This window comes from Miniopterus natalensis, chromosome 3, assembly GCF_054644295.1.
Source record: "Miniopterus natalensis isolate mMinNat1 chromosome 3, mMinNat1.hap1, whole genome shotgun sequence".
In the NCBI taxonomy this organism is placed as follows: domain Eukaryota; kingdom Metazoa; phylum Chordata; class Mammalia; order Chiroptera; family Miniopteridae; genus Miniopterus; species Miniopterus natalensis.
Window position 1 is genome coordinate 85,738,218 of NC_142083.1, and position 26,921 is coordinate 85,765,138.

A 26,921-nucleotide genomic window follows, 5' to 3' on the forward strand; every position below is an offset into this window, starting at 1 on the left:
AGAGCATCAGCCCAAACACCAAAGGGTCTCGGGTTCAATTCCCAGTCAAGGGCACGTACCTGGGTTGCAGATTTGATGCCCAGCAGCAACCAATCAATGTGAGATCTCTCTTACATCAATGTTTCTCTCCTCTCTCTCTCTCTCCCTCTCCTCCCTCCCACTCTCTAAAAAAAATCAATGAGAAAAATATCCTTGGGCGAGGATTAACCAAAAAACCAAAAACATGAAAATGGAAAGCTTAGGGCTAAGACATTGTTTCCCTCAATCACACCATAGAATCTCGGTATCTATTTCACTCTCGTGGGCTGGTTTTGAAGTCATTGTGATCAGGATGGCATTGTGCACTGTAACACACCTAAGTGAAGAGGTAACTAAGTTATTTGGTATGAAGAGTAAAACCAAGCTTAGGAGCTATTACAAGAGTAGTGTGACAGCAGCAGATGACCTGTGTTGCCTTTCTCCACGTGCCAGCACCATGCAGACAGGCCACATACAGTATCCCATTACTTCTCCCGGGTCTCCGATGAGGCCCGAGACACTGGGAGGTGAAGAAATTTGTCCAGCCTAACCCATGGAGCTAGTAAATGAGGACACAGATTGTCTTCATTCCAAAATCCAAGCTCTTAACTATACCTTTTTGCTTTATGCCTTCACGTGCATCAAGCCCCTTCCACAGGCATAAATCTACAACTCGTGTTAACACAACAAGTGCAGGCAAATTACTGCTGTTCATGCCCCTTCAGATAAACACAGAAGTTACCAGCCCATGACTATTTTCTAGAATAATCTTGCCTTTTTCCTGAGCTTCCTATGCTAGTGGCAAGTTAAAGATGGAGGGAAATCTAGAAAACAAAAATGAAAGATGTATATATAAAGCAGAAATTTCAAGGCACACATCTTGATACTAATTTTGTAATAAGTACCTTCAAATATACTCCCTTCCCTCTCTTAGTTCTCAGCAGGCTAATAATGCTCCTTCCTCCTAAATCAAGATCTGAAAAATGCATGATGCCCTAAACAAATATAAATCTTGCATCCTTATTTTACCCAATACTGCAAAAAGAGAAGGCAGTTAATGTACCACCCTTCATTAAGATCTCAAATGGAACTTACTTCTCAGGTGACTCTGAGTGGCCTGTGTGCTTCCTTCCTGATGTGTACACATCGTCTTCGTTGTCATCCACATCTTCATCATCGATGCTTTTCACATCAAGCTTCTGGTACCCAAACTCCCCATTCAAAGACAGAGAATCAATTTTCCATGAGTTGCTGCTCTGGCTTCCATTGGAATTAGGCCCAAAGGGGCTTTCAAACGCCGACATGATATTGACCGAGGAGCGGTCGGAGTTCTCCTCCGAGCTCTCCCCAGTCCCAGGTATCTTTTTAAAAACATCACCAGAGTTCTGCTCATCTTCCTCGTCATCAAATGAGATAATGTTGGTCACCTTCTTTTTCTTCTTCCGTTCCTTTTTACATTTGGCATCTGGCAAAAGACAAGATGTATGAGAAAAGGTAGGTGAGATAAAGGGGTGATTTAGCCATCTTGACTCTAGATTGTGGAAAATCCTTTACTACTCTACTGACAAATAAATTGTAAGCTAAATTCGGATATTTCTAAATCCTTGGGAAAACAACTGTTTACAGGTGACTGAGCAAAATGGATGTGGGCCTCTACTTCTGATTTAAACAATTTTTGGATATGTATCCTCAGGAAAGGGAAACAAAAAATAATAATAAAAAAATGAGACTATGACAAAACTAAAAATTTTTTTGCACAGTGAAGGAAACCATCAACAAAACAAAAAGACAACCTACTGAATGGGAGAAGATATTCACCAATGATATATCCAATAAGGGGTTAATATCCAAAATATATAAGGAATTCATGTAAGTAAACACCAAAAAAACAAATAAATTAAAAAATGGACAGAGGACCTGAATAGACACTTCTACAAAGAGGACATACAGATGGCCAATAGACACATGAAAAGATGCTCAACATCAATCATCAGAGAGATGCAAATTAAAACCACAATGAGGTGTCACCTCACACCTGTCAGAATGGCTGCCATCAACAAATCAACAAACAACAAGTGTTGGCGAGGATGTGGAGAAAAGGGAACCCTTGCGCACTGTTGGTGGGTTTGTAAATTGCAGCCACTATGCAAAACAGTATGGAAGCTCCTCAAAATTTTTAAAATATAACTACCTTATCACCCAGCAATTCTATTTCTGGGAATCTATCTGAAGAAATCCAATATACAAATTTGAAAAGATGTTTGCACCCCTATGTTCACTGCAGCATTCCTCACAATAGCCGAGATATGGAAGCAATCTAAAGTCTATCAATAGACAAGTGCATAAAGAGGATGTGGTACACATATGGAATATTACTCAGCCATAAAAAAGAATAAAATCTGACCTTTTGCAACAACATGGATGGACCTAGAGGGTATTATGCTAAGTGAAATAAATCAGACAGAGAAAGACAAACATTTTATGGTTTCTTTTACATGTAGAATCTAAAATACAAAATAAACAAACAAAACAGAAACAGACTTATAGATACAGAGAACAAATTGATAGTTGCCAGACGGGAGAAAGGTGAGGGGATGTGTGAAAATGGTGAAAGGGATTAAGAAGTACAAACTGCCAGTTATAAAAATAGTCATGGAATATAAAGTACAGCATAGGGAATAAATTCAGTAATATTGTAGTAACTATGTATGGTGTCAGGCAGGTACTAGACTTACCCAGGGGGTGGTGATCACTTCATAAGGCATATAAATGTTTAACCACTATGTGTACACCTGAAACTACTAATATAATATGTCAACAGTTATTGAAAAATAAATATTTTAAAATAAGTAATTTTTAAAATATGCCACAGAGCACATGTTAAAATTTTTCCTTCTAAACAATCCTTCTAAGCACTTTGATCCAAAGGATATTATCATTATTGAAATGATTTTCATTGTTTCACTTTGAAAAATACTCTCATGGCTAATAGATGAAACCAAGAAAACCCCCAAGTTTGGGGATGTAGTAAATTGTTCAATGACCACAAATTCCTCCCATCCCTACATAATGCCCCTTTACAATGGGACTCTGCCACTCCTTCCACTGAGGGTGTACATATTTCTCTCCCCCCTCCTGAATCTGGGCTGGCTTAGTGTTCTGCCTTTACCAGTGGAATGTGGCAGAAATAACAGTGTGTGAGCGTTCTAGGCATCAGGAGGTCTTGCACCCTCTTGAAATCCTGCCTTGAAACTGCCATGGAAGAAATCTGATTTATCTTATTGGAGGATGACAGGCCCTGTGCAGGAAAACTGACATGCCCCAACCAATAGTCAACACCACTTCCAGACACATGAGTGGGGCCATCTTGAATCTTCCAGCTCAGCCACCAGCTGAATGCAGCCCCACGAGTAAGCCCAGGTGACACCAGCAGAAAAACCATCCTGCCAAGCCACAGAATCATTAAAAAATAACAAGTCATGGCTGTCTTAAGCCACTACATTTTTGGAATTGTTTGTTATACAGCAAAGGCTGACAGAAACAAAAATTAAGATTACTTTGGTGACCAGTACTTAGGTGAGCCAGTTTACCCATCTTAATCATCAAATGTGGGTGTGAGACACTTTGAACCGATTCCCAAAACTCCATTCCATCTAAACCAAGGTATGACATGCTTCGCCACTGTATTACAGCCCCAGGACAATGTCAAAAGCAGAGTCCCCAAAGTGAATGGAAAGGATATGCTTTGGGTATACAAATTCCACTGTCTCTGTTACACAAAGCCCTCAACAGTCCTGTTTCTATGTCATTCACATGGGTCTCTGCTTAGGGAGGAAAGGGTACACAGATAAAACCAGTGTATGCCAAAGACACCATAAGATTCTGAGCTTTCACCATCATTAATAATCCCAAATGGATGGCCATGATTACTGTCTTAAGGGATTTGAGAATACCAGGACTAAGTACTAAACCCAAAATTGCCAATTTTGCTGTAGCAACATTCTGGATGTCCCAGAAGGCTCAACAAGTATTGTAAATGTGTCCCAAAATTAATCTTAATCAATCAATTAATGAATCCCTTTCCCTGGCCCCCACTTAAATGTCTTCCCCCCAAAAAGAGGCAAGCCTAATATTATACACTCTCCACAGCACCCTACGCTTGGCTTCCATCCCATTTATCAGAAGGATTATTAATTATTTGTATAATTTGCCATTAAATGTCTACCCCCACTCATCCCAAAGAAGGCTGATAGCTGAATGCTGGTAATGTGCTTTACCTGGCTCACTGCCTAACACACAGAATGCATTAAGTGAACAAACGAATAAATGGACAAAGGAGTAAATGAATGAAGATCAAACTTATCTGACTTCACGTGGCATTAATGCCCTTCCTTTCAGTTCACTCTGACAGAGCCCTTTGCTCTTTTACCCTATCATGTTCCCATCTAGGTAAGGCTCTTTCCCAGTAAGGGTAAAAATAATAAAAACAAACATGAACTGAAAAGGCAAGTGCGTCAGATTTCATCCCCCTTGGCACTCTCGGGTGACCAGGTATGTCCACTTTGGCCACAGTCTTTGTCCTTTACCCGACCCCCATTCTACCTCGAATGCTTGTTCTGGCTTACCGGCACTGACGTGCTTGGACATGACGGGCAGGGGGTCAGTCTCCTGATCAGGTTTGATGAGGATGGAGACAGCAGAGGAAGCCGTGATCTCCCGGAAAAGGCTGCTCACCCCTTGCGTGGACTCCTTCAGTAAGGAGGTCACATTTTGCGTAGACTCCTTCAAGAGGTCCGAGACGGTAGGAGCAAACTTGCTCTGCCCATTTAAGTCCTTGTTGTCAATGTTGATTGCGAAGAGTATGGAGTTCAGACCTTCCACACAAAGAGAAAAGTGTGGCATGTGTGCTGCTGGACAGTCACACCTCCAACACAATAAACAAGCTGCAGACATCACAGCACAGAGGAAGGGACACACTGACCTTAAATGCTAATTAGAACCTCCTGCAACTGGGGTGAGAGGACTAGCTATCACGGGAGCTGAGTCATTCCAAATTCTCCCCCTCTCTGTCAGGAGAGAGGCTAAGCCGAAAGTTCTGAGGTCAGGCTGCCTAGGGTGAATCACAGCACTGCCACGTATGAGCTATGAGACCTTGGTCAAGCCATTTATAACATCTCTGAGCTTTAGTTTTCTTATCTGTAAAATGGAGATACAATATCTCTTTCACAAGGTAAGTATTAAAACCATCACCCACCAAAACACTCAGCTCAGTAAGCAATCACAAAAGGTGCACCAATGTAATTTTTATCATTACTTATGCAAAAACTTGCACTGGTTTCCCATGGCCGACAGAGGAAACCATGGTGGGACCCTGACTCTTCCGCACCAACGACCTAGACTAACACAGCTCTCAATATGTGGGGCTTGGTGCAAACTTTAAGAAAAAAAAAGGGGACAAAGGATTTGGAAGAAAGAAGCAAGTTGCCCACTTCTGTCATGTTGTTTCACCCTTAGAGTGAGAGTCAAACAGTGAACAATTCACTAACCAAACCACTCCAGGGCTTTCACATTCACAGACAGTGTACATGACTCTTCATCACATTTGATTCTCCCACAGCCCTATAAAGGTGATGGCTGTGCCATCAGGATCCCCACCTCACAAAGGAGGAAAGAAAAATGTAAAAAAGCTCACAGGCTCTGCCCCAGGTCACCAGCTGGTAAGGGGTCATGCCAGGCTTCAAAGGCAAGGTCTCCTGCCTCCAATTCCCCAGGTCTTTATGTTACACTTGCAAAGCCACAATCCAAAACCCTCAACCCCATGCTCTCCCTGCCAGGGTATCAAATTCTAAATAAATGGACTAAGTGCTCAATGCCATTCAAGGAACGACAGTGGCAAGTGACTCAAGTTGCTGAGGGACAGGGAGAATCACAGCATCCCTGGAACTATAAATTCACTCCCAAGCAGCCTCCTCTGCTCACCAAGCTTCACAGGACCCATCTCCCCTGGCCTTGCCCTGGCTTACCAGCCGCCATGGTAGGAAGCATGCTAGACCTTTCTTCGTCCATCACAAAAGACCAGTCTTCATAAAAAGTGCTGCAAATTGAAAGAGAAAGAAAAATAGACTCTGAATAGTGGGTCTCTGCATCCATTAGCTAGACAGACAATTCCATTCCGTTATATGGCTTCTTGAAAAATCCATGCCTGGTCATCGCAGAGTGGATGCAGGAGGTCTCTGCTGGGCTGAAGCTTCTGGTTATAAACTAAGGATTGACTGCATATACCCTATGACTTCCTCATTGGTCCCCCGAGATCTTTAGAGTCCCCTGCGCTTGACAGTCCTGAAATAGGCATGAGATGTAAATGTGATGCTTATGAAGCAGCAAAGCAGAAGGGACAGAGGGGTGACTTCCAAGCAAGCAAGGTTTCCAAAAGACATGCAGGAAGTACAAGCTAGCCCACAGGGTCCCCCTGACTGGGCTAACACAAGAAGAAAGCATTTCAGAAAGAAATTACAGAGCTCCATGGCTCCATCAACCAGAGCATTTGTATGTAATACCTGCTTGGGCTAAAGTCCCAAAAGCCCAAATTATCCTGGGAAGGGCTAGGAAGCTAAAAAGTCCCCACAAATCTAAGTTGGGGGAGCGGGGACAGAGATGCCTACAGAGTCTGTCCAAGGTTATCCAGCAATAAATGGAGCTCAAAAGCAGGTCTCCCAGTCCAATTACCCAGCTCTTTATCCAGCCCGCTCCCCTGCTAAGCAGTTATAAGCAAATATCCTCAATCCCCTGATTTCCCTACCAGGTCAGACAACTCTAAATTAGTGAAGTCAGAGTTTAATTTCACTAAAGCACATTCAGTGGTGAGTGACCCATAGTTCGGCAGGAGAGTGGACACAGCTGCTGAAGGGGCTGAATACAACTAACAGAGAGGGGAGATGTATCCTGTTCAACACCTAGCAGAATGGTAGGGGAAGCACAAACCACATGTCCAAGCTGGCACGGCAACAGTACCTCTGAGTCCCAAAATTTTGACTCTTTAAAAATCTGAATCAGTTTTCATGCACAGAAATGAATTTGGTTTTCCCAGATCAAAGTAGGTTAAAGTGACTAGTGATTTAGGTAAATTCAACTATGATTCTTAACAGCTGGATTCACTTCAACTGCTCACTGTTAAGTTCAACTTTGATGTGGGGCGTACAACTCGGAACTACTTGCAAGCAATGTGGTGGACAGAGCTTGACAGAATTCATTTTCAGGAACAGGAGTATGTTCTCCTTAACTAAAGCTGGTTAAGCTCAGGAGGTCCATGCAGACATTCGCCTCAGACCCTGGCCAGCACACGGGCACAGGCAGCCCCAGTCATCCTGGCCCTCATCCCTCCCTTTTCAGACCCACAAAGCCTGAACATACAACTGGACAAAGCATCACAGGCAGCATCAATGGGAGAACTTCAAGGGCATTTGTAAGAGCCCTAGCGCACAATCCCAGAATGCCTCACAAATTACCAGCAGAGAGGTGACCATAAGGGGCAGAAGAAACAGAGGAGAGACTTAAGCCAGGGAACGCACGGCAAAGGTATGAAATCACAGGAATGCATCGCCACACTAATGAAAGACTTATTGTACTAAATGGAATTTCACTGTTGAGGATCTGGGCACTGCAGATGTGGAAATTAATCAAGGGACCGGGGCAGGATTGATCACTGTCCCTTTGTATCATTCGGTGACACAAAACTACATGTCTGGGCCATCATTTTCAGAGGGAAAATAACAGCGAAAGTCAGAGATAGAGACTGGGAGAGACAAACATCATAAACATCATGAGCACAGGAAAAATGACAGGACTGTCAATGTGTTTGGAGAAAATGTGGCTGACTATACTATCACTGATGCATGTCCAGTGCCCTTTCCCCATCGCTGTGGCATAACCACACCTCTCCACCCTGCTGAGCTTGCCTGGGGCCATGCAACTTGCCAGGGAAATGTGAATGGAGGTGAAGTATCACTTTAGGCAGAAGCTTTAAGAGCCACTGCTTAGTTCAACCACATCTCCATAGAGATGGAGCCTCCGTGAGCCTGGGTCCCGGAGATGAGAATCCCTATTCACCCATGACAGACATGAAGCAGAGGGAAGACATAAACTCGGCCATCTCAAGCCACTGCAGTTTTCATGATGTTTGTTATGGCAGAATAACTTGGCCTGTGCTACCTGATAGAATGAACTCGATGATCAAGAAAAAATAATTAAAAAAATAAAATGGGGGCTTGTTTCTTAATAACAAATGACTCCTCTCCTCAATTTAAAGCTTCCCTATTCTTTCAGTCAGATTGGTATTGGCTGACCTCAAAAAACAAACAAACAAAACAGAGATGTAAAGACAGAACATGAAACTGGGCACTAAACATCCAACATCTGAAGAGAAATTAATTCTGAACCTAAAAGAAGCCCAAATTAAAATTCCATGAAGTAAAGAGCAGGCTGTGTCGTATGACAACAGCTCTCTCCACCCCCCAGCCTTAATAATAATTAGCATTTATTGAGTGCTTGCTATGTGCAGGTGCTATGCTAAGCCCTTTACAGGCCTTCTCTCATTTAACAAATGGGGCTGTGAGAAGGAACCCAGTTGCCCCAGACAGTGGGCCTGGGATGCAAATCCACCAGATTCTGTGATTATAACCACTCCCCTACACCCCCTCCCAGAAGCCCACCAGCCAGGTACCTGAGCCTGCTGCGGTCGGCCAGAAGCGTGTGCAGGTAGCGCTCTAGCGAGTGTTCGTTGAGGGCACAGCGCAGCCAGGCCCGGCCTCGGCCCACGTCCGAGGCTATGTGGCGCAGGGAGTAGAAACGCTGCAGCTCGTGCTTGCTGAGGACCTCCTTCACGTAGAACCAGAACACAGGCTCTGCGGAGACAGCAGGACAGGCGCTGCGGCACTTGGCCTGGGACACACATCACTTTTAGAGTAACGTTCCCTGGAATCTCTGAAGATTCTAAGAGTTACTTCCTTAGCACGGAAAAGGAAGATACCAAAGAGTATACCAAAAATAAAAATAGCCCCGAAGTTCACCACCCAAAAATAGCCACTGATAAGATTTTTAAGTATTTCCCTCCAGCCTTTTTTCCTGTACTTTTCTTTTTTATACAAAATCAACCTCTGTGGTAGGCTGACTTATAACCCCCAAGGATAGTCATGTCTTAAGTCCTGGAACCTGCAAATGTTAGTTTGTATGGCAAAAGGAGCTTTGCAGGTGTGATTCAATTAAGGGCCTTGAGAAGGAGAGATTACTGATTATTCTGGGTAGTCTCTATGGGCCATGATCATCACAAGTATCTTTATTAGAGGGGGGCAGAGGGAGACTGGACATAGAAGAAGAGGAGGTGATGTGACCAGGGAAGCAGAGATTGCAATGATGTCACCAGTATTAGCCAAGGACTGCCAGAAGCCACCAGAAGCCGAAAGAGGCAAGGAAAAGATTCTACCCTGGAGCCTCCAAAGGAACCAGCCTGCTGTCATCTTGGCTTTAGCCCAGTGAAACCGACTCTGAATTCAACCCTCCGTAAGTATAAGAAAATTAGTGTTGTTTTCAGCAATCAAGTTTGTGGTAATTTGTTATAGCAAGTAATCTGTTATAAGAAACTAAAACACCATCATACTGTGTGTGTTGTATATGGCTATGTATGTATACATACACATATATACAAGGACACACACATATAACTTTGTACCCTGGTTTGTTTCTTCTCTTCTATAACATGAGCATTTTCTTGTAACATTTAAAGATCTTTGGAAACATGATTTTTGAAGGATTCCCTATTAATTTAACTATTAGTCTGCAGCTGGAAACATGATATATTGCCAATTTTCCCTATATACTGCTTTGAACATCCTTGTACATAACTGTCCTCATTTCTAGTTCTTTAGGAGAGATTTCCACAGGTCTGAGAATAGGAACAGATTTAAGGCTTTAAGGGAAAGCTAAGAAAGTTTGTTTTTATCCATTAAATAAGTCATTGTACCTCCTTACACTCCCCCTTTTTTATCCACACCAGCACAGAATTTTTTTTCTACTTGTAATTCTAGTGTATACCTAATTTTCTGATCAATTTTCTTAACATCAACACTTTTTCTTGCTGCCAATAACAGTAACAACAGCAACAGCCAACACTATTTATTGAGCCCTAATTATATACCAGCCATTGCACTAAACACTTTACATCTGACCTCAGTCCTCATAACCACCAAGGTCATCTCCATCTCTTTGACCTGGTCCAAGGCCTGGACAAGTGAAGTAACTCGCCCAGTGATACACAGTAAGCAGTACAGCAGAAAGGGGTCACAAACTATGAAGTCACACTGCCCTGCCAAGTGAGAAGGGAATCTACATTCTTTAAAATGTTCGTGCTCACAAATGCTTGACATCCTGAGGGAGAAAATGCTGAGTCTGCTGCTAGACGGGGATTCTAACTCAGGACCTAAACAGACACAAAGACCCCTCTTGAGAATGAGAAAAGATCTTTGAACCTTCCCTCCAGGAGGACACACATACACACATCTCCAAATACTGGACACCGGGTTAATACACTCACTTTAATAGTTCATCTCAGCGAGCACTGACTACCTTCTAACTGGGAGCCATGGACTGGGCGGTAGGTACAATGGGCTACCAGGCAGAGACTAGAAGGATCCGTCCCTAACAAACTTCCAGGCTAGTGGGCGGGACAACAGGTGAAGAGATTGTTCAGTGGAATGACCTGGGGCAAGTCACTCAACCATGCTAAGTTTTGGATTCCTCTCCCTTAACAAAAGCCCCAAAGTACAGAATCACCCAGGTTACTGGGATAACTGGAGAAAAGAGAGGTAAAGTGCTGTGCACGATGTCCAGTCCATGATGACTAACCATTATTTACTTAATAATTACCTCCTTATACGAGAGCATTTGCATTGTTTCCTCTTTCCCTTTTTATGTTAACAGCGTCTCAATGTCTATGTACATGAGAGTGTGTGTGCATACATACTTCTGGATCATGCCAACCTCTGGGATCATTTACAATAAACGTCCCAAGAATGACTGGAAAAAATCACCAACAGGGCAGTTTGCTCAGGACAGCCTTTTGTTTCAATGCCTCATTATCAAAATAATCACATTCCCAAACCCAAACTGCACAAGTATGTTAACAGCCTTCTTTCCACTCGAGCCTCTCTCAGAAAGCAGAACAGGGGGAATTTGGTGACAGCAGTACTCTGAGTGGGCCGGCCAATAAACCTGTTTTAAAACACACCAGACAACCATCTGGATATCCAGCACCATTCACATCAAGTGACTCCCATCCGAAATCTCTCTTGAAAACTGCAGTCACCTCCCTCTGACCTTGAATGCACATAAGAACTTTAAGGTGTGTTTTCACCTTCCAATTTCACAAATTGCTTACTGCTACAGAAGCCTTCTAATGCTTGCCAGAGCGATGCTGATGATGATAAGAATTATCCCAGCAGGGCTACACTTCCACTGCCAGAATTAATGCGATCTATTTAAAGTGCAGCTCACCTGCCACTTAACACTTGCAGTGTCTGTAATTTAATTTGGAAATATAAACCATCTCTTGCTGCTTTAAAACAAGGGGCTAATTCCAAAAGTAAGTGAGGGCTTCTTGCTCTTCCGACTTCTGAAAGCCAACCAGAACAAGAGCCAGGAAGGGGTTACTGAGGCAAGCAACTTGGGGGCCACTCATTAACAGAGGATAACTAATAGCACAGGGCCTCTGGCAACATTTCTAATAGGCCTCAACTTTAATTGATGCCAAGAATTCATGCTTTGGAGGCCAAAGAGGACCATACCTTGACTCAGATTCTAGTTCAGATTGTGTGACCTTGGGCAACTTATTTTGTCCTTCATCTTCCTCATCTATAAAATGGGGTCTGCTATGAGGGGGGGAAATGAGAAAATAAAGCATACATGTAAAGCGCTTAGTGCCAAGGCAAACAGCATCCCAGAAGAAAACCCTCTCTTCTGAAAGCAGCACCCCTCTTTCCTAGGGGACTGTGCTCCATTTGAAGTTGTCTCCAGAACTACCAACCTTCTCTTCCTTACCTGGGTGGGCAGGTAACCCAGGCTGGGCAATCACCTGGCCACAGCTGGCCCTAAGCCTTGACACAGCTCACCCACCCCAACCTCCTCCCAGCAGTTTAAAATTTTGTGCATGTGGATTTCTACTGTATTAATCTTGATTTTTAAAATATTGCAAGAAAATGTTATTTATATTGATTGCTAAGGGGTTTTTGTTCCCTTTCTTAACACTCTAGGTAGCTAGTGTGTTAAGAAAGGGAACAAATCGCCCTAGCCAGTTTTGCTCAGCGGTTAGAGCCGTCGGACTTCGGACTGAAAGGTCCCAGGTTTGATTCTGACCAAGGGCACATACCTCGGTCGCAGGCATTATCCCAGCCTCGTGCGGGCGGCAACCAATTGATGTCTTGCACATCAATGTTTCTCTCTCCCCCTTCCACTCTCTCTGAAAAGCAGTGGCAAAAAAAATATCCTTGGGTGAGGATTTTTAAAAAAAGAAAGGGAACAAATGGAGTTGGATAGTAAGTCTGATTCACTAGGGAGCCACAGCATTCACAGGCTCCCCAGGGGACAGCCACATCCTCTGCTGAGGGGACTTAATCCCTGAGCAGGCAGGAAAAACCTCCCTAGGGGACTAACCTGTAGTGGGATTGTTGGGAGAGGAGTGGGAGAAATTCCTTTGCTAGATGCATGCTGGCCCAGGGCAGGTAAGTACACTCACAGTAGAAACCAGAGGAGGAAACAGAACTTTAAGGCATGTGCAGTAGGAGCCAAAATGGTGACATAAAGGGGCGAAGTCTAGCCTGGAAAGCCTGAGAAAAGGACCAGATTGGATACGGGGAGGACCCAGCACAAGCCTGCAAAGGACTGGGAAAGAGATTGGTTAGTTTGAAAGAAAGCCTGCTCTCTCCCAACTGAGGTAATATAACCAAAGCTTAACAAAGGCCCATCTTGGTAGCACAGGCTCACCCCTTGGTTGGTGGGCATTCTCCCTGTAGCAGCCGTGGGCTCCAAGAGCAGGCCTGAGTGGGCAGCGCAGCACCAGCCAGAGCGCAGCCAGGAGCAGAGACTATGCTGGACTACTGGAGCCCAGGGTGATGACAGTACAGTTCAGGATCCTGACCTCCTGGTGGGTGCTTATGCTCACTCAGCCCGGGATTTACTCCACAGCCAGGTGAAGGTAAGCCACCTGGTTGTGGATGAGACACCAGGCACCTGGGGACAGTCCTTTGTTTCTACTCCAATAAATCTTACCACTACACCTCATCTTCCTGTGTGTGGGTCCCCAAAATGCTTTTCTCATGACTTCATGAAAGAACCATACTTCCACCGACAACACTCCCATAAATTTTGTGGCTGAAGTGAGTGCCTCACTGGCTTCATCCTGGTACCAGTGCTGGACTGCAGGATCCTCCCCACAACCCAGGGTCCTCCCTACAACTTCTACCTGAACCAGGCTTTATCTCCTAGAACAGAAGTCACCAAATTCAGTCCAAGGGCCAAATTCAGCCCACCACCTGTTTATATAAGTAAAGTTTTATTGGAATACAGGCCTGCCCATTTGTTTACGTATTATCTGTGGCTGCCTTCCTGCTGCAATGGCAGAGCTAGGGATTCATGAGAGACCTATGGCCTAAAGTACTTACTATCTTATCCCTTAAGGGAGAAGTTTGCCGACCACTATTCTAGAAGTAGGAGCTCTGATATCCTGTAAGCCTGAGCTACCTGGGACCTTTTCCCCCTAGCATGTAGAGCAAGCCGACCTAAGAAAGATGCCAACCTGGGGAGAAATGAGCTGAGAGAGAGAGAGAGACAAATGTGGGGGTGCTGAGCCCCTCACCAGCTCCAGCCCTAGGTTTCTTAGTTACAGAGTCAGTAAGTGCCCTTTTCTTCCTTAAATCTATGTGGCTTGCTGTCACACATAACCAGAAGCCTAATGCAGTGAGAAAGGGAATGCTCTTCAATCATCTGACAATCATTTATGGAAACTGACAACACGCCAGGCACTGAGCAAGGCCTCTGTGCGCCGTAGGGACAAATGTATTGCTCAAAAATAAACAATGACAAAAAGAATTGCTCAACAAGAAACAAAAAACCCCAACTACAAGGATCAAGGCTCCTTGTAAACAAAGAAAGGCTTGTTTTTCTCACATACTTAGTCTTGAAGTAGACAGCTGGTTCAAAGGCTCTGTCACAGGCAGAATCTCCAATCTCTTGACCTTCACCCCACCGTCTCAGGGGACTGTCACCACTCTGGGAATCACATCCACAATCGGAGCAGGAAGAATAAGGGCAAGATAAAGCCAGCTCTATCACCCCGGGATAAGTAATCCCACAAAACCACAAGGGAGTGAAGAAAAGAATGTCAAGACTGGCTTAATCGCTCTCGATCCATTACCTACAGAAGGATATCCCACCACCCCATCAAAATCAGGTTCTACTGAGCCAAAGGAAAGAGGAGAGATAGATTTTAGGTAGGAAACTACCAGAATCAACATTTCCAGGAACAGAAGGCAAATCAAGTGCTTCAGTATTCCAGCCTGAGACCTGGGTGAGTATAGGCACTCCCAAATCCCAGTCACTTCCCACAGTGGATGAGCCTGACCACAAGATACAAATGCACCAGCAAAGCAGTTTCAATAAGGGCTGTAGCTGTCACTTGGCCATCTCCCAACCAGCCACAACACTGCCTCCTGGAACTAGAACACAGGGGCTGTGGTTTAAACATGAACCATATAATAAATAAATACTTATACAAAATATGTAAACTTGATACTTTTTTGTTTTTAAATTGTAAAATATACACAATAAAATTTATCATTTTAACCATTTTAAGTGTAAATTCAGTGGCATTAAGTATATTCACAATGTTGTGCGACTATCACCACCATCCATTTCCAGGACTTCTTCACCATCCCAAACAAAATCCAGAGCCGCTAAACAACAATCCCCACTTTCCCTCTCCTTAGCCCATGGTAATCTCTATTCTACTTTCTGTCTCTAGGAATCTGGCTATTCTAGATACTTCATATAAGTGAAATAATATATTTGTCCTGTGTCTGGCTACTTTCACTTAGCATGTTTTCAAGGTTCATCCTTGTTACAGTGTGTGTCATACTTCTTTTTTTATGACTGAATAGTAATATTCCATTATATGTATACACCATATTTTGTTTATCCATTCATCTGCCAATGGATATTTGGATTGTTTCCACCTTTTGGCTACTGTGAATAATGCTTCAGATGAACACAGATATACAAGTATCTGTTTGAGTCCCTGCTTTCAATTCTTTTAGGTATTTATCTAGAAGTAGAATTGCTGGAACAAATGGTTAATTCTGTTTAACTTTTTCAGGAACCACCAAACTATTTTCCAGAGCAGCTGCACCATTATACATTGATACTTTTTTTGCCTTTATTTCTCTGCAACAGAAATTACCTGTTACTAAATTCCCTTCCAGTTAGTTCTTAAACTCCCTTTCAGGTAGATAAAACTTAAACTTGCCAATTACAGGTAGCTTTACCCATCTCTGTCTTTTTTAATTGTGGTAAAATTCACCATCTTAACCATTTTAAAGTATATAATTCAAAACTTGATGCCTTTTTAAAGAATGAATAAAGGCATAGTAATCTGAGATACTGGATTGCTTTGGGAGACTTCAGTAAATTTAACTTTTTAAATTAAACATCCCTACTGAGTCTATAGAACAAACACCAATTATCTTGGTGGGAGTAGGTGGAGATCACAAAAACAAAGCAAAGAAAAAAGGTTAAGTTGCCACTGTTGCCCGTATGTGACCTGGCTCCTCCACCCCCTCCCTGCCACTCACCCTGCTACAGCCTCACTGGTCCTCTGCGTTCCTCCAACATGCCAAGCCTGCTCTGCCTCAGAGCCTACCCAGCCATGAAAACGGAATACACCAGACAGTTTACTGAAGGAATTTAATACGGGGCATCTGTTACAAAGATTGAGGAAGAGCTAAAAAAGCCAAATAGAAGATAATGAAGCCACCAAGAGATCAGTGATGTCAGAAAGCCAACCCACCCCTCGAGCCAGAGGAACAAGGAAGAGGTCATGTTACCAGGGCTGCCAAGCAATAGCTGGACTACGGCAGAGGCACCTGGGAGGGAGGGGGGAAGAGGAGCACCTAAACAGCCACGTGGGACCTCCGCGGGCCATAGAAGAAGCTCAGACACTGCTGGAGATGCCACCTAATAGTCTAGCTTCCCTCTTCCTCCCACCTTCTAAACTCATTACCACCTCCCACCAGCAGAACCAAAATGAAAGACAATAGGCAAGAGAGCCTGGGAAATAGAGTCTGCAGGGGAAGGGCAGAGAATAAATTTGAGAGCAACAGGCAACCGACTGGTACAGGCTTTTGAACTTGTTGAGCCACCTGGAATTCCTTCCCCCAATAACAGTATGGCCAATTCCCTCATTTCCTTAGGTCTCTATTCAAATGTCCCTAGAATGAGGCTGTCTGGCCACTCTACACAGAAGAGTAAAACCTCCACCAGTGGCAGGCTGCTAGCTGGTCATCAAAATCTACCCTCTCTTCTTCCGGAACCACCAGACTGACTATATTCCCAGCCTGCTCTACAGTGGCCAAGTGATCACAGTTCCCTCTACTGCCTGTTGCTGGCCTGATTCACACATTTCTGTCATCTGTCTGGCCCTGTGAGTATCTGAGGTCTGAGTCCCAAGCTCTAATACCTCAGTATAGCACACTTGGCATTCACCCACATTATACAAGAATCTTCAGCACCGACTTTATTAAAAAGTGGAGATCGCCCAGCCGGGTATGGCTCAGCGGTTGAGCATCAACCTAGGATCCAGGAGATGGAGGTTCGATTCCCAGTGAGAGCACATGCCTGGGTTGCAGGCTCAATCCCCGATTGGAGGCGTGCAGAAACAGCCAGTCAATGATGACTCTCTCATCATTGATGTTTCTATCTCTCCCTCTCCCTTCCTCTCTCTGAAATCAATGAAGACATATTCAAAAAAAAAGTGGGGATCTTCTCTAGCACCAAAAAATAGGACTTTTAAAGTAAGTGTCTTGTTTCCTTCTAAGGTATACCCCATCCTCTGATGGATGTAGTTTTTTCTGCTGAAAAGTCATTTTCACACTATCAGGAGCAAAGCAAAGGATCCATGGAACTAGCAAGCTGGATAATTATGGACTAAAAACTGACAAGTATGAGGCCAAATCTGGGCCTCAATTTACAACACAGAGGGATCAAATACCTTTGGAATAGCCAACAGTCACCTTCAGCCAAGAGGCAGCAGTCCAGCAATACCAGATATTAATATGCTGGGACAGTTCCATGCCCCTTAGTAAAGAGCCATTGGCCCAAGCCCCCGGCCCCCCATCTGTCAAGGACCCTCCCCAGGACCCTTTGGACAACCCCATAATCTAGCAACTCTCAGGTCAACACAGAAGCCTATACGGACAGCACTCTTGGCTTCTGGCTCCCTCCCTAAGGCCAGCAGTTTCCTACCAGCTGTTATAAACATTTTTATCACCACCCCTGGGCAGAGCTCAGTATTTTCTTATTACCTTCCACAGACATCCTTCTAAGGTCTCTTTCACCAGAAGTAGCTGATTTGAAACTTCATTAATACAACAGAGAAACACAAAGAGGGAACTGAAAACATTATAGGGATGAGAGGGTGGGGGAGTTGACTTCCCCTCCATCAAGAGGATGGGCCCTGAGTTCTCCAGGCACATGCAGCTTGCTCCAAAATTAATTTTCTACAGAAATGAAATTGTTGCACAAGGTGACCCAATGAAGCAAAATACAAATTCTGCTTTGAGTTAAATGCAATCAACCATTTTGAAAAATCCCCACTGACGATTAAGGAAGTTGGTTTCTCTAATTTTACAGCTATGGGTTTATTAATATCACCTGCTTTTCAATGGACTGTGACGATGTACAGAGAAAAGACAGTGGGGTTCAACTGACCAAAAGAGTCATTATTTGAACATAGTTTTTTTTACCAGCAACCTTGCAATACACTGGGTGAGCAAGGGTGGTCCCAGTCCTAAATCATCGAGAGAGACATAAAAAAAACCAAAACAACAGGCAGTGCCACGTATAGGTTTGCTGAGAGAAGGGCTAAGGATTACAAGAGGGCACAGTGCAGGTGAACTGGGTGGGGAGCCCATGAATCACTTTTTGAGAGAAGCCTGAAACTTCAAGAGAGAACAGGTCAAAACTACAACGAGATACCACTTCTACAACCATTTGAATGGCTAATCAGCAAAATCACACGAAAATAGCAAATGCTGGTGAGGACGTGGACACATTGGAACTCTTATACCCTGCTGGCAAGAATGTAAGATGAGCAACCAGTACAGAAAACAATATGGTGGTTCTTCAAAGATTAAACACAGAATTACCATATGATTCAGCAGTTTCACTCCTGGGTCTACACACCCAAAAGAACTCAAAGCAGGGACCTGAACATTTACTTGCACACCTGTGTTTGTGGCAGCATTATTCACGGTAGTCAACAGTGGAAGCAATCCAGGTGCTCATTGACAGATGAGTAGATAAACAAATGTGGGGGTCCATACATAAAACGGAATATTATTCAGCCTTAAAAAGGAAATTCTGACACATGATACAAATGCATTAACCTTAAGTACATTATGCTAAGTGAAATCAGCCAGACACAAAAGGACAAATATTGTATGATTCTACTTATATAAAGTACCTAAAATAGTCAAATTCATGGACAGTGAGTAGAATGGTGGTTGCCAAGGGACGGCGGGAGGAGCAAACTCAGAGCTGTTGAGTGTCTGTTTTGATGGACCACAGGCTCAGCAGAGTTTCAATGTGGGAAGGAGAAACGTTCAGGAGATGAATGGTGGTGGAGGTTGTACAAGGTGAGTGCACTTCATGCCTCTGAACTGTACACTTAAAATCATTAAAATTGTCATTTTTATGTTATGCATATTTTATCACAATTTTTAAAAGAGAGAATGAAAATAGAAGTTTGAGCAGCTGTCATTCGGTGAGGGTTGGGGAGGAAGGAGGGCAGTCAAAGGGAAAGAACAAAGGATTTCTTCCAGACTTGAAGAGATTCAGGACTGCAGAAACCAAGAGTGCTGTTCTAAATTTAGGATTTAACCATCTAAACTGGTCAGAGGCACTGAGCAATGACAAAGTAATGGTACTGAGACCCTCTCCCTCAGAGTGTCCAGCATTAACACTGTGGTCGCTGAATTGTGGGGAGGTCCCGAGAGTCTCAAAGGCATGGGCCATGGCAAAGGGAGAACTTGTGAGGCTCAGGTCATCATTTCTTTTTCAACCCGATAGAAGTGTGGCAACGACTTACCTGTCAGCTGCATGTGAGTCCTGGGTGTGGTAGGGTTTAGAGGAAAAGCAGAGATAGACCTTGGAAGCCATGTCAAGGAGTGTGTGCTCTTTCCCAACTCTAACAAAGAACCATGAGGGAGCATAAGTAGAGGGTGAGGTGAGAGAGCAAGTTGGTCACTTAAGGCCCCTCTGGCTATAATATGCAGAATAGATTAGCACTGATCAAGACTGAAGGCAGAAAGAAATAGCTGGGGAAGAGACAAGAGAGCTCATTAAGGATGGAGAAATTGTGAGTGAGTTAGGGGGCCATCTGAGAGACAAAACACAGTGCTTTGTGATGACTAGTTTGAGGGCAGATGAAGGAGGAGGAGGAGGCTGGGTGGAAGCCCAAGGGACCTGGGTGAAGGGCAGAGCCATTTACTAAGCAAGGAACACAGACGCAAACATGGGAAAACAAGATTCAGTCTTTAAGACTTTGACTAGCCTGTAGTCCATCGAAAGAGAGACACTCAAGAGAAAGACAGAGCTCAAGAGAGTAATCTGCCCAGCCGGCGTGGCTCAGTGGTTGAGCATCAACCTATGGTCCAGGAGATCACTGTTCAATTCCTGGTCAGGGCACATGCTCGGGTTGCGGGCTTGATCCCAGTAGGGGGCATGCAGGAGGCAGCCAATCAATGACTCGCTCTCATTACTGATGTTTCTATCTCTCACTCCCTCTCCTTTCCTCTCTCTGAAATCAATAAAAACATATTTTTTTTAAAAAAAAGGGGGAGAGAGTGATCTGCTGGAGGTATAACAGAGTAATAACACAGAGATAGCAATTATCACCAAAGAATTCAGACAGCATGTGTAGAAACAAGAGACAGCAACAGAATCTGGGGATGAATAATATAATGCGAATATGTAGAAGTGACAAACCAAAATGGATCAACAAATAAGTAGAAAGTATGTCAAGAGATTATAGCATTGCAGAAAAGTGAAAGACAGTGTTTCAAGGTCAGAGGGTCATTGGTGCCAAAGGCTGCTGAATGGACAAGGAAAACTTAAATTCCACAGCAAGTGTGTCTGGTACGTTCGTAACCGTGCCTATCACCTTGTAACAGACTGCCAACACATAACCTGATGGCAATATACTGTTGATTAACAATATCAAATTGATATTGTTGATTAACAATATCAATATGCCACTGTTATAATCTGAATGTGCCCGCCCCTCTCAAATTAAAATGTTGAAATCCTAACCCCCAAAAATGACTGTATTAGAAGGTGGAGCCTCTGGGGGGGCCCTTAGGTTTTAAGGGTGGAGCCCTCACAAGTGGAATTAGTGCCCTTATAAAAGAGGTTCCAGAGGGCTCCCTTGCTCCTTCCACCATGTGAGGACACAGCAAGAAGGCACTAGCTATGAGCCAGGAAAAGGGCCCTAATCCAACCATGCTGGCATCTTAATCTTGAACTTCCCAGCCTTCAGAACTATAAGAAATAAATTGCTGTTGTTTATAAGCTACTCAGTCTGTGGTATTTTGTTACAGCAGCCCAAATGAACTAAGAAAGCCACTAACTGCAGTGGTTCCTCTTTCTTTCTCCAGTAGAAGAGAAACTAATTCATTTTTCCACTTGGGCTTCCAATGGCTGCAAAACCCACCAATTCCAAACCAAGTCTATGCAGAGCTCTTGATTACTTTTAATTAATTTAAAAATTAATTTTTGCTCTTTTCCTCAAAAATTAATCGGTTCCTTTGTAGCACTCTGGAGTGGGCCTGGTATAAGGTACCTCAGGATCATGAACTATATAGCACTGTGCTCACTGATTAATGCCCTTCCTTCCAACCAAAATGTCTTTATGGAAAGTATTTTTATTGAAGAACCTATGCTTCAAGACACTATGATGAGAGCTGGAAAGTCAAGAGGAAGTAAAACAGACACAGTGCCCTGCATTCCCAAAGCTTACTGTCTGGTGGAGATAAGAACAGCAGACTAAATATGGTGTGATGGTAACATAAAGTGGAATCCCCTGTCCTTCGTTCTCTAAGATGGGCTGGCAAAGTTTTTCTGTAAAGGGCCAAATAGTCTCAGGCATAACTCTGCCTAGCAGCAGCCATAAACAGTAAACTCATGAATGTGTGTGGCTATGTTCCAATGAAACGTTCTTTACAAAAATAGGTGGGGGACATACTTTGCTTACCTCTGCTCTGAGTGATCATAACTTGCTCAAAACTTGATGCTTAATTTACTCATGAATTCAAATTAGGGGGATCCTGATTTTTCAGAGCCCTCTTTCTGGAAATTATGTGCCATTATGGATAAAAGTAGAAACTTTGGAATCACAATCATGCAGACCTGAGTGGAAACCCCAGCTTTGCCACTCATTAGCTCTAAAATAGTAAGGAAATTATTTCATTTCTTCAAGCCTTATTCTCTTCATCTGTAAAATGGGGACACTATCATTCACTATGCAGAGTCATTTCAGGAATAAAATGGCATGATGAACAGAGTCTAACAAATCCCCCAGATCACAGGAGCTGCTCGATATGAGTATCTAACAAACACTAAGAAAGCCAGTTTGTGTTCAGCCCATTCATCAGAAAAAGCAGAAAACATCCAGATGTCATTTCCCAGCCAAATGTGCTAATCAGACCTCTCCTCCCATTGTAGAGCATAGGCATTTGACTTTATTTTTTAAGTTGTCTTACTTTTCTCTATTGTTTAAGTTAGGATGTATTGGAATGCAAGCAAATGAACTCAAAATGGCTTAAAACATTAGGGGATCTATTATTTCACATAACTAAGTCCAGAAGTAGGGCAGCTCCAGAGTTGGTGAATTCAGTAGCTCAGTGATGTTAGCAAGGATCCAGGTACTTCCCATCTTTTTTAGCTGCCATCCTTGGTGTATTGGCTTTTGTCCTCAGACTTGTTCCCTTCATGGCCTCAAGATCATTGCCACAGCTCCAAACATCACAGTCTCAAGCAACAACCCAAGGCCACAAGATAAGCCTTCTCTTGTGTCTCTGTTTAAAGAGCAAGAAACTGTCTCAGCAGTCCCTCAGCAGACTTCTTCTTTCTCTTTGGTCAGAACTGCATCTCATGTATTTTCCTAAATCAACTACTGGTAAGGTAATTCTGATGGCTGGCCTGCTCTGACCCAGATACACTCCCCCTGGGGCTAGCTTCCGGCCCAAAGCCCTTGGCCACCCAACATCTGAACAAAATCAGAGTTCAATAAGCAAGAAAGAAGAGACAAAGCTGCTGGGTGAGGAATCACTAACATCTGCTGTAATTACTCACGCTAACTGGAAGGGAACGTTTAAACAAACTACAGGACCAGACTCTGAAAATGAAGACTCCCCTCTCACCATCCCCAAACCAACCACTTGTGTAGACAAATCCAGTCACTCATCCAAGAGGAAACAGCTCTCAATTGGACAGAGCAGACTCTCACTTCTGGGGTTTGAATCCTAAAGGGGACCTCATCCCAAGCCTCCCTGGTCCTTCATGACCCAACTATCTGGACAATCTATTCAAGGGGATCTCTGCTTCGGACGGACGCTGCTTCTCTGGCCCACCAATAATACTCAACAGGACAAAGCTGAGTTGATGGCATATCTGCTTATAATCATGTATGTCTTGCCAACATGTCATAAGTCAGGGGTGTTTAGGGCAAAACTTCCCAAGTCAGAAACAAAAAGAAAACTGAATGCTAAGCCAAAAACAAAAAACAAAACACCTAGCAGGCAGCAAACTAGGAAATGGAAGATGTCTGCAGGCACCAATGGAAATTATCACAAAACTGAAGGAAACTGCCTGTGAACTCCCTTTCCCAGGCTACAGTTTCTCTCTGAAGGAAAACTTGGTACCTGATTTGCAGAACAGGAACTGAAGGTGGTCACACACGAAAGTGGCACATCATTCAGCTATGGAAGGTTAGCCTGGATCAAAACAACTCTCCCACAAAAAACAACAGCAACTTAAAAAGCTAGGCAACTTTTTTTAAATTAAAACAAAAGTGAAGGACTAGGAGGAAAGCCCACAGACATGAGTCCTACCCTTAGAGCCTTATTTTGCCCTTGAGGCCTTTTCCAACTATAGAGCTTCTCTGGTAAAGAGGTAAAGCTTTCAGTATGCCCACAGGTTCTATAAGGAAAAAATTAGAGCTCGGGGCATGCTGAAGAGAAAGAGCACTGGCAAACATCTCAAGGATACAGCTGTATAGTAGATTAAATTGTGTCCCCCCAACATTCATGTCCACCTGAAACCCCAGAATGTGATTTTATTTGAAAAAAGGCTCTAAACAGACCTAATTAGTTAAAATGGGATCCTACCGGGGCGGGCTGGGAACTAAATACAATATGATTGGTGTTCTAAGGAGAGGACAGGACACAGAGAGACAGACACGGAGGGAAAAAGGCCATGTGAAGACAGAGGCAGAGACTAGAGTGACGCAGCCACAAATGAAGGGACACCAAGAACTGCTGACAACTACCGGAAGCTAGGAACACATTCTGTCTCACAGCAACCACAAGGAACCAACCCTGCTGACACCTACATTTTGGATTCCTGGACTCCAGAACTGTAAGAGTTTACATTTCTCTCTGTTGTTTTAAGTTGCCCAGGGTGTGGAAATTTTTTATGGCAGTTCTAGGAAACTGATATAAGCTGAAAACCCCAAATAACTATAACCCAGAAATAAGGCAGAAGCAGAAATACATCAGCCCTCACAAATGCAGAAGCCCAGGTGTGAACTGGCCCAATCCTTGACTGGATTAAATTGATCTTCTTCTACTCTAACTGCCTGAGAAGGAAAAGCAAATCCTCTCTGAAGATATCATCCCAAACTTCAAATTATCTCTACAATCCATCATACACAACATCTGGCATTCAGCTGAAAACACCAGGAACCTACAAAGACAAGAATGTATTCAAAATCCAGATGAAAACAGAAAATAAGGGACTTCTGGCTATAGCCAAGTGAGGAAGTTAACAAATCCCATCCCAAAAAGCAACTATCAAACTAGACAAAATTGACAATAAAAAACTGTTACGGCACTCTAGAAACTGACTTCAAAGACTTATAATCTGAGAGGTGTTTACACTTGAAAACTACTGAACTTTATTTAGGAAGAGTGAGAACGGTAACAAAGGTGCAACAATAAATGGCAACCAACACTCTGTCTCCAGTGTCAGAGGCAATAGGGAGAGGTGGAGTATTGGGCTCCAACCAAAGTCAATAGTACAGGTGCGCCCAGGGTCATAGATCTTCAAGTTTAAGAAAAGTTAGAAATCCATATTTCAACATAATATTTCATAATTTTTAAATGTTGGCAATGAAAAAAACCTTCTTTAATGTATACTGTACAGGGCACAAGTTTCCATACTCAGTCCTGCAAGCACCCTAACCCCAGATGACCAAATGCAGTCATGCCTCAGGCAGACTCAGTGTTACCTGCTGTACTGTGATTTTCAGCGACATCATTTTGGTTAGTCGTTACTTTTTCAGCTTTCTCTCTTCAAAAGGTAATGTTGCTCATTTGTAAACAGAGCTAATGCAACAGCCTTGTGGTTTAATTCTCTGTCATTTATTCTCTCCTGTCTCTTTCAATTCAGTTAACTGAGCTAGAGTGGTCTACAGAGGAGCAACAATGGGCAGCAGGCCCAATGCCAGAGGAGAGGGGAGTTGGGTTGGAATCCTCAGCCCTGTCATTTACCAGCTGTGGGAACTTAGGCAACTTATTAACTTATTTGAGCCTCATTGTCATCGTCTGAAAAATAAGGACACTCTCATCTACTCTGGAAAGTTACTGCCAAGTTTCCATCAAGCATCAGCTCCAGCAGCTCTCTACCAAGGCCTCAGCTTTGCAGGCACTTTCTCATGGAGCCCCTCCCTCAAACCTGCAAGGCAGGGTCTGTTACTAACCTAATTTTGCACATAAGGAAACAGAAGCTCAGAGAGCAAATGTCCCAGAGACCTTATGTGTGACAAGTCACTGAGCAGAGATTTCAACTCAGTCGTCTGACTCTAGAGTCTGACATAAACTGCTGAGTTACATAAAGAGCCTCACCCAGCAGCCAGCAGGGACAAAGGAATAGAACGATGCTCATTTCCACCAGGTTTCATTTGCTTCACTCAGCCTGAAAGGGTCACTCCAATGGCTTTAAGAACAGCCTCAAGAAGACATTGATCTGATCTTTCCCAGCTCTTAGCAGCTGAAAGCCCACAGTCTCTTATGAGGCTTTTAATCACAGGTTCAACAGCAGGAAAGAGGTTTTAATCAGCCAAGGACTATTCTGCACCAGTGAATGCTTACTTAACACTGCTGACAGTGACGGCAAAAGCCCCTGGCAGCCACTCAAGGCTAACGGGCTAACCCAGTTTGGTCTTTCCCCTGCTTCTAATTGTCTAGGAGGCAGCCCAGCGCATCCTGCTCAGCGGAAACAGAGCCAGAGGCCCGGTCCTCGTCCCTTTGGGACGCAGGTACAGGAATCAGGGCCAGAATACAGGGATGTGGCAAGAGCATGAGTGCTGGACATGCGTCGTGAAGGCACTGGTGCTTCTCTGATCATCAGGGCCAAGTGACAAAAAGACAAGAATTTCAGTCTGGATGGGAACAGAAAGAGCCATTCTTCATGGCTAAAAGGTCAGAGTCCTAAGGGGATGAGAGAGGAAGAGGTTAAAAGGTAAGAGTGGCCCGGCAGGCGTGGCTCCACGGTTGAGCATCGACCTAGGAACCAGGAGATCACGGTTCAAGTCCCAGTCAAGGCACATGCCTGAGTGGTGGACTCGACCCCCAGTGGAGACATGCAGTGATGATTCTCTCAGCATGGATGTTTCCATCTCTCTCTCCCTCCTCTCCCTTCCTCTCTCTGAAATCAATAAAAACATCTTTGAAAGGTAAAAGTAAAAGGGTGTTGAGGAAAGAGGGCAACTGGTTAAACATTTATTAGGTGCTATGAACGAAAACTGGTCTTTTATATTAAATTCTCACCAAATCCTCTTGACAAGCCCCTAGGTTTGACAAGACTATACAAGTGAAGGCAAATAAGGCTCCGAATGTTCCCAGGGTCATACCAGACTTACCCTCACAGACTGACTCTAAAGCCAGAGTTGCCTCTGCAATGGCCAGCAGCTGCCCTCACCTGGATGGAAGCAGAGCCAGAGCCTCACCCATTTCATTAAGGTAGCTCCCCACCAGTCAGGTGAGATGGAAATGAGGAGAAATACAAGGGCCAAGCAAGCCGAGGAGAATTGTGGGAAAAGCTATGTCCTTGAGTAGCTCATCAACCAGCCCAGAGCCCTCAGCCACCCTCATGCAGGGGCCCAGGGAAGCATCCTGGATATGAGAAAATAGAGACTGACACCTGAGGTGGCCAGGCAGTTAGCCGCTGACGCTGGCTCTTGTCTGAACCAGCCCCCCACGTCCATGACTTTTAAAGGAGGGGCCCAAGAGCACAGGAGAAAAATCAAGTGACAGGAACCTCTCTTGCAGCATTCCCCCGACCCCAACAGGGACCACATTCATTTCTGAAAA

General features: G+C 43.9%; 1 protein-coding gene across 1 annotated transcript in view; it reads right to left on the minus strand.

The window, feature by feature from the left end:
• SNX29 (sorting nexin 29) overlaps positions 1 to 26,921 on the minus strand; it is a 458,514-nt gene that overhangs the window by 389,538 nt on the left and 42,055 nt on the right. The window contains exons 5-8 of the mRNA XM_016197611.2: positions 8,738 to 8,918; positions 6,042 to 6,112; positions 4,644 to 4,892; positions 1,114 to 1,483 (exon numbers count right to left, since the gene is read on the minus strand). Coding sequence (XP_016053097.2) covers positions 1,114 to 1,483; positions 4,644 to 4,892; positions 6,042 to 6,112; positions 8,738 to 8,918 — 871 coding nt within the window. The remainder of the gene's footprint in view (positions 1 to 1,113; positions 1,484 to 4,643; positions 4,893 to 6,041; positions 6,113 to 8,737; positions 8,919 to 26,921) is intronic.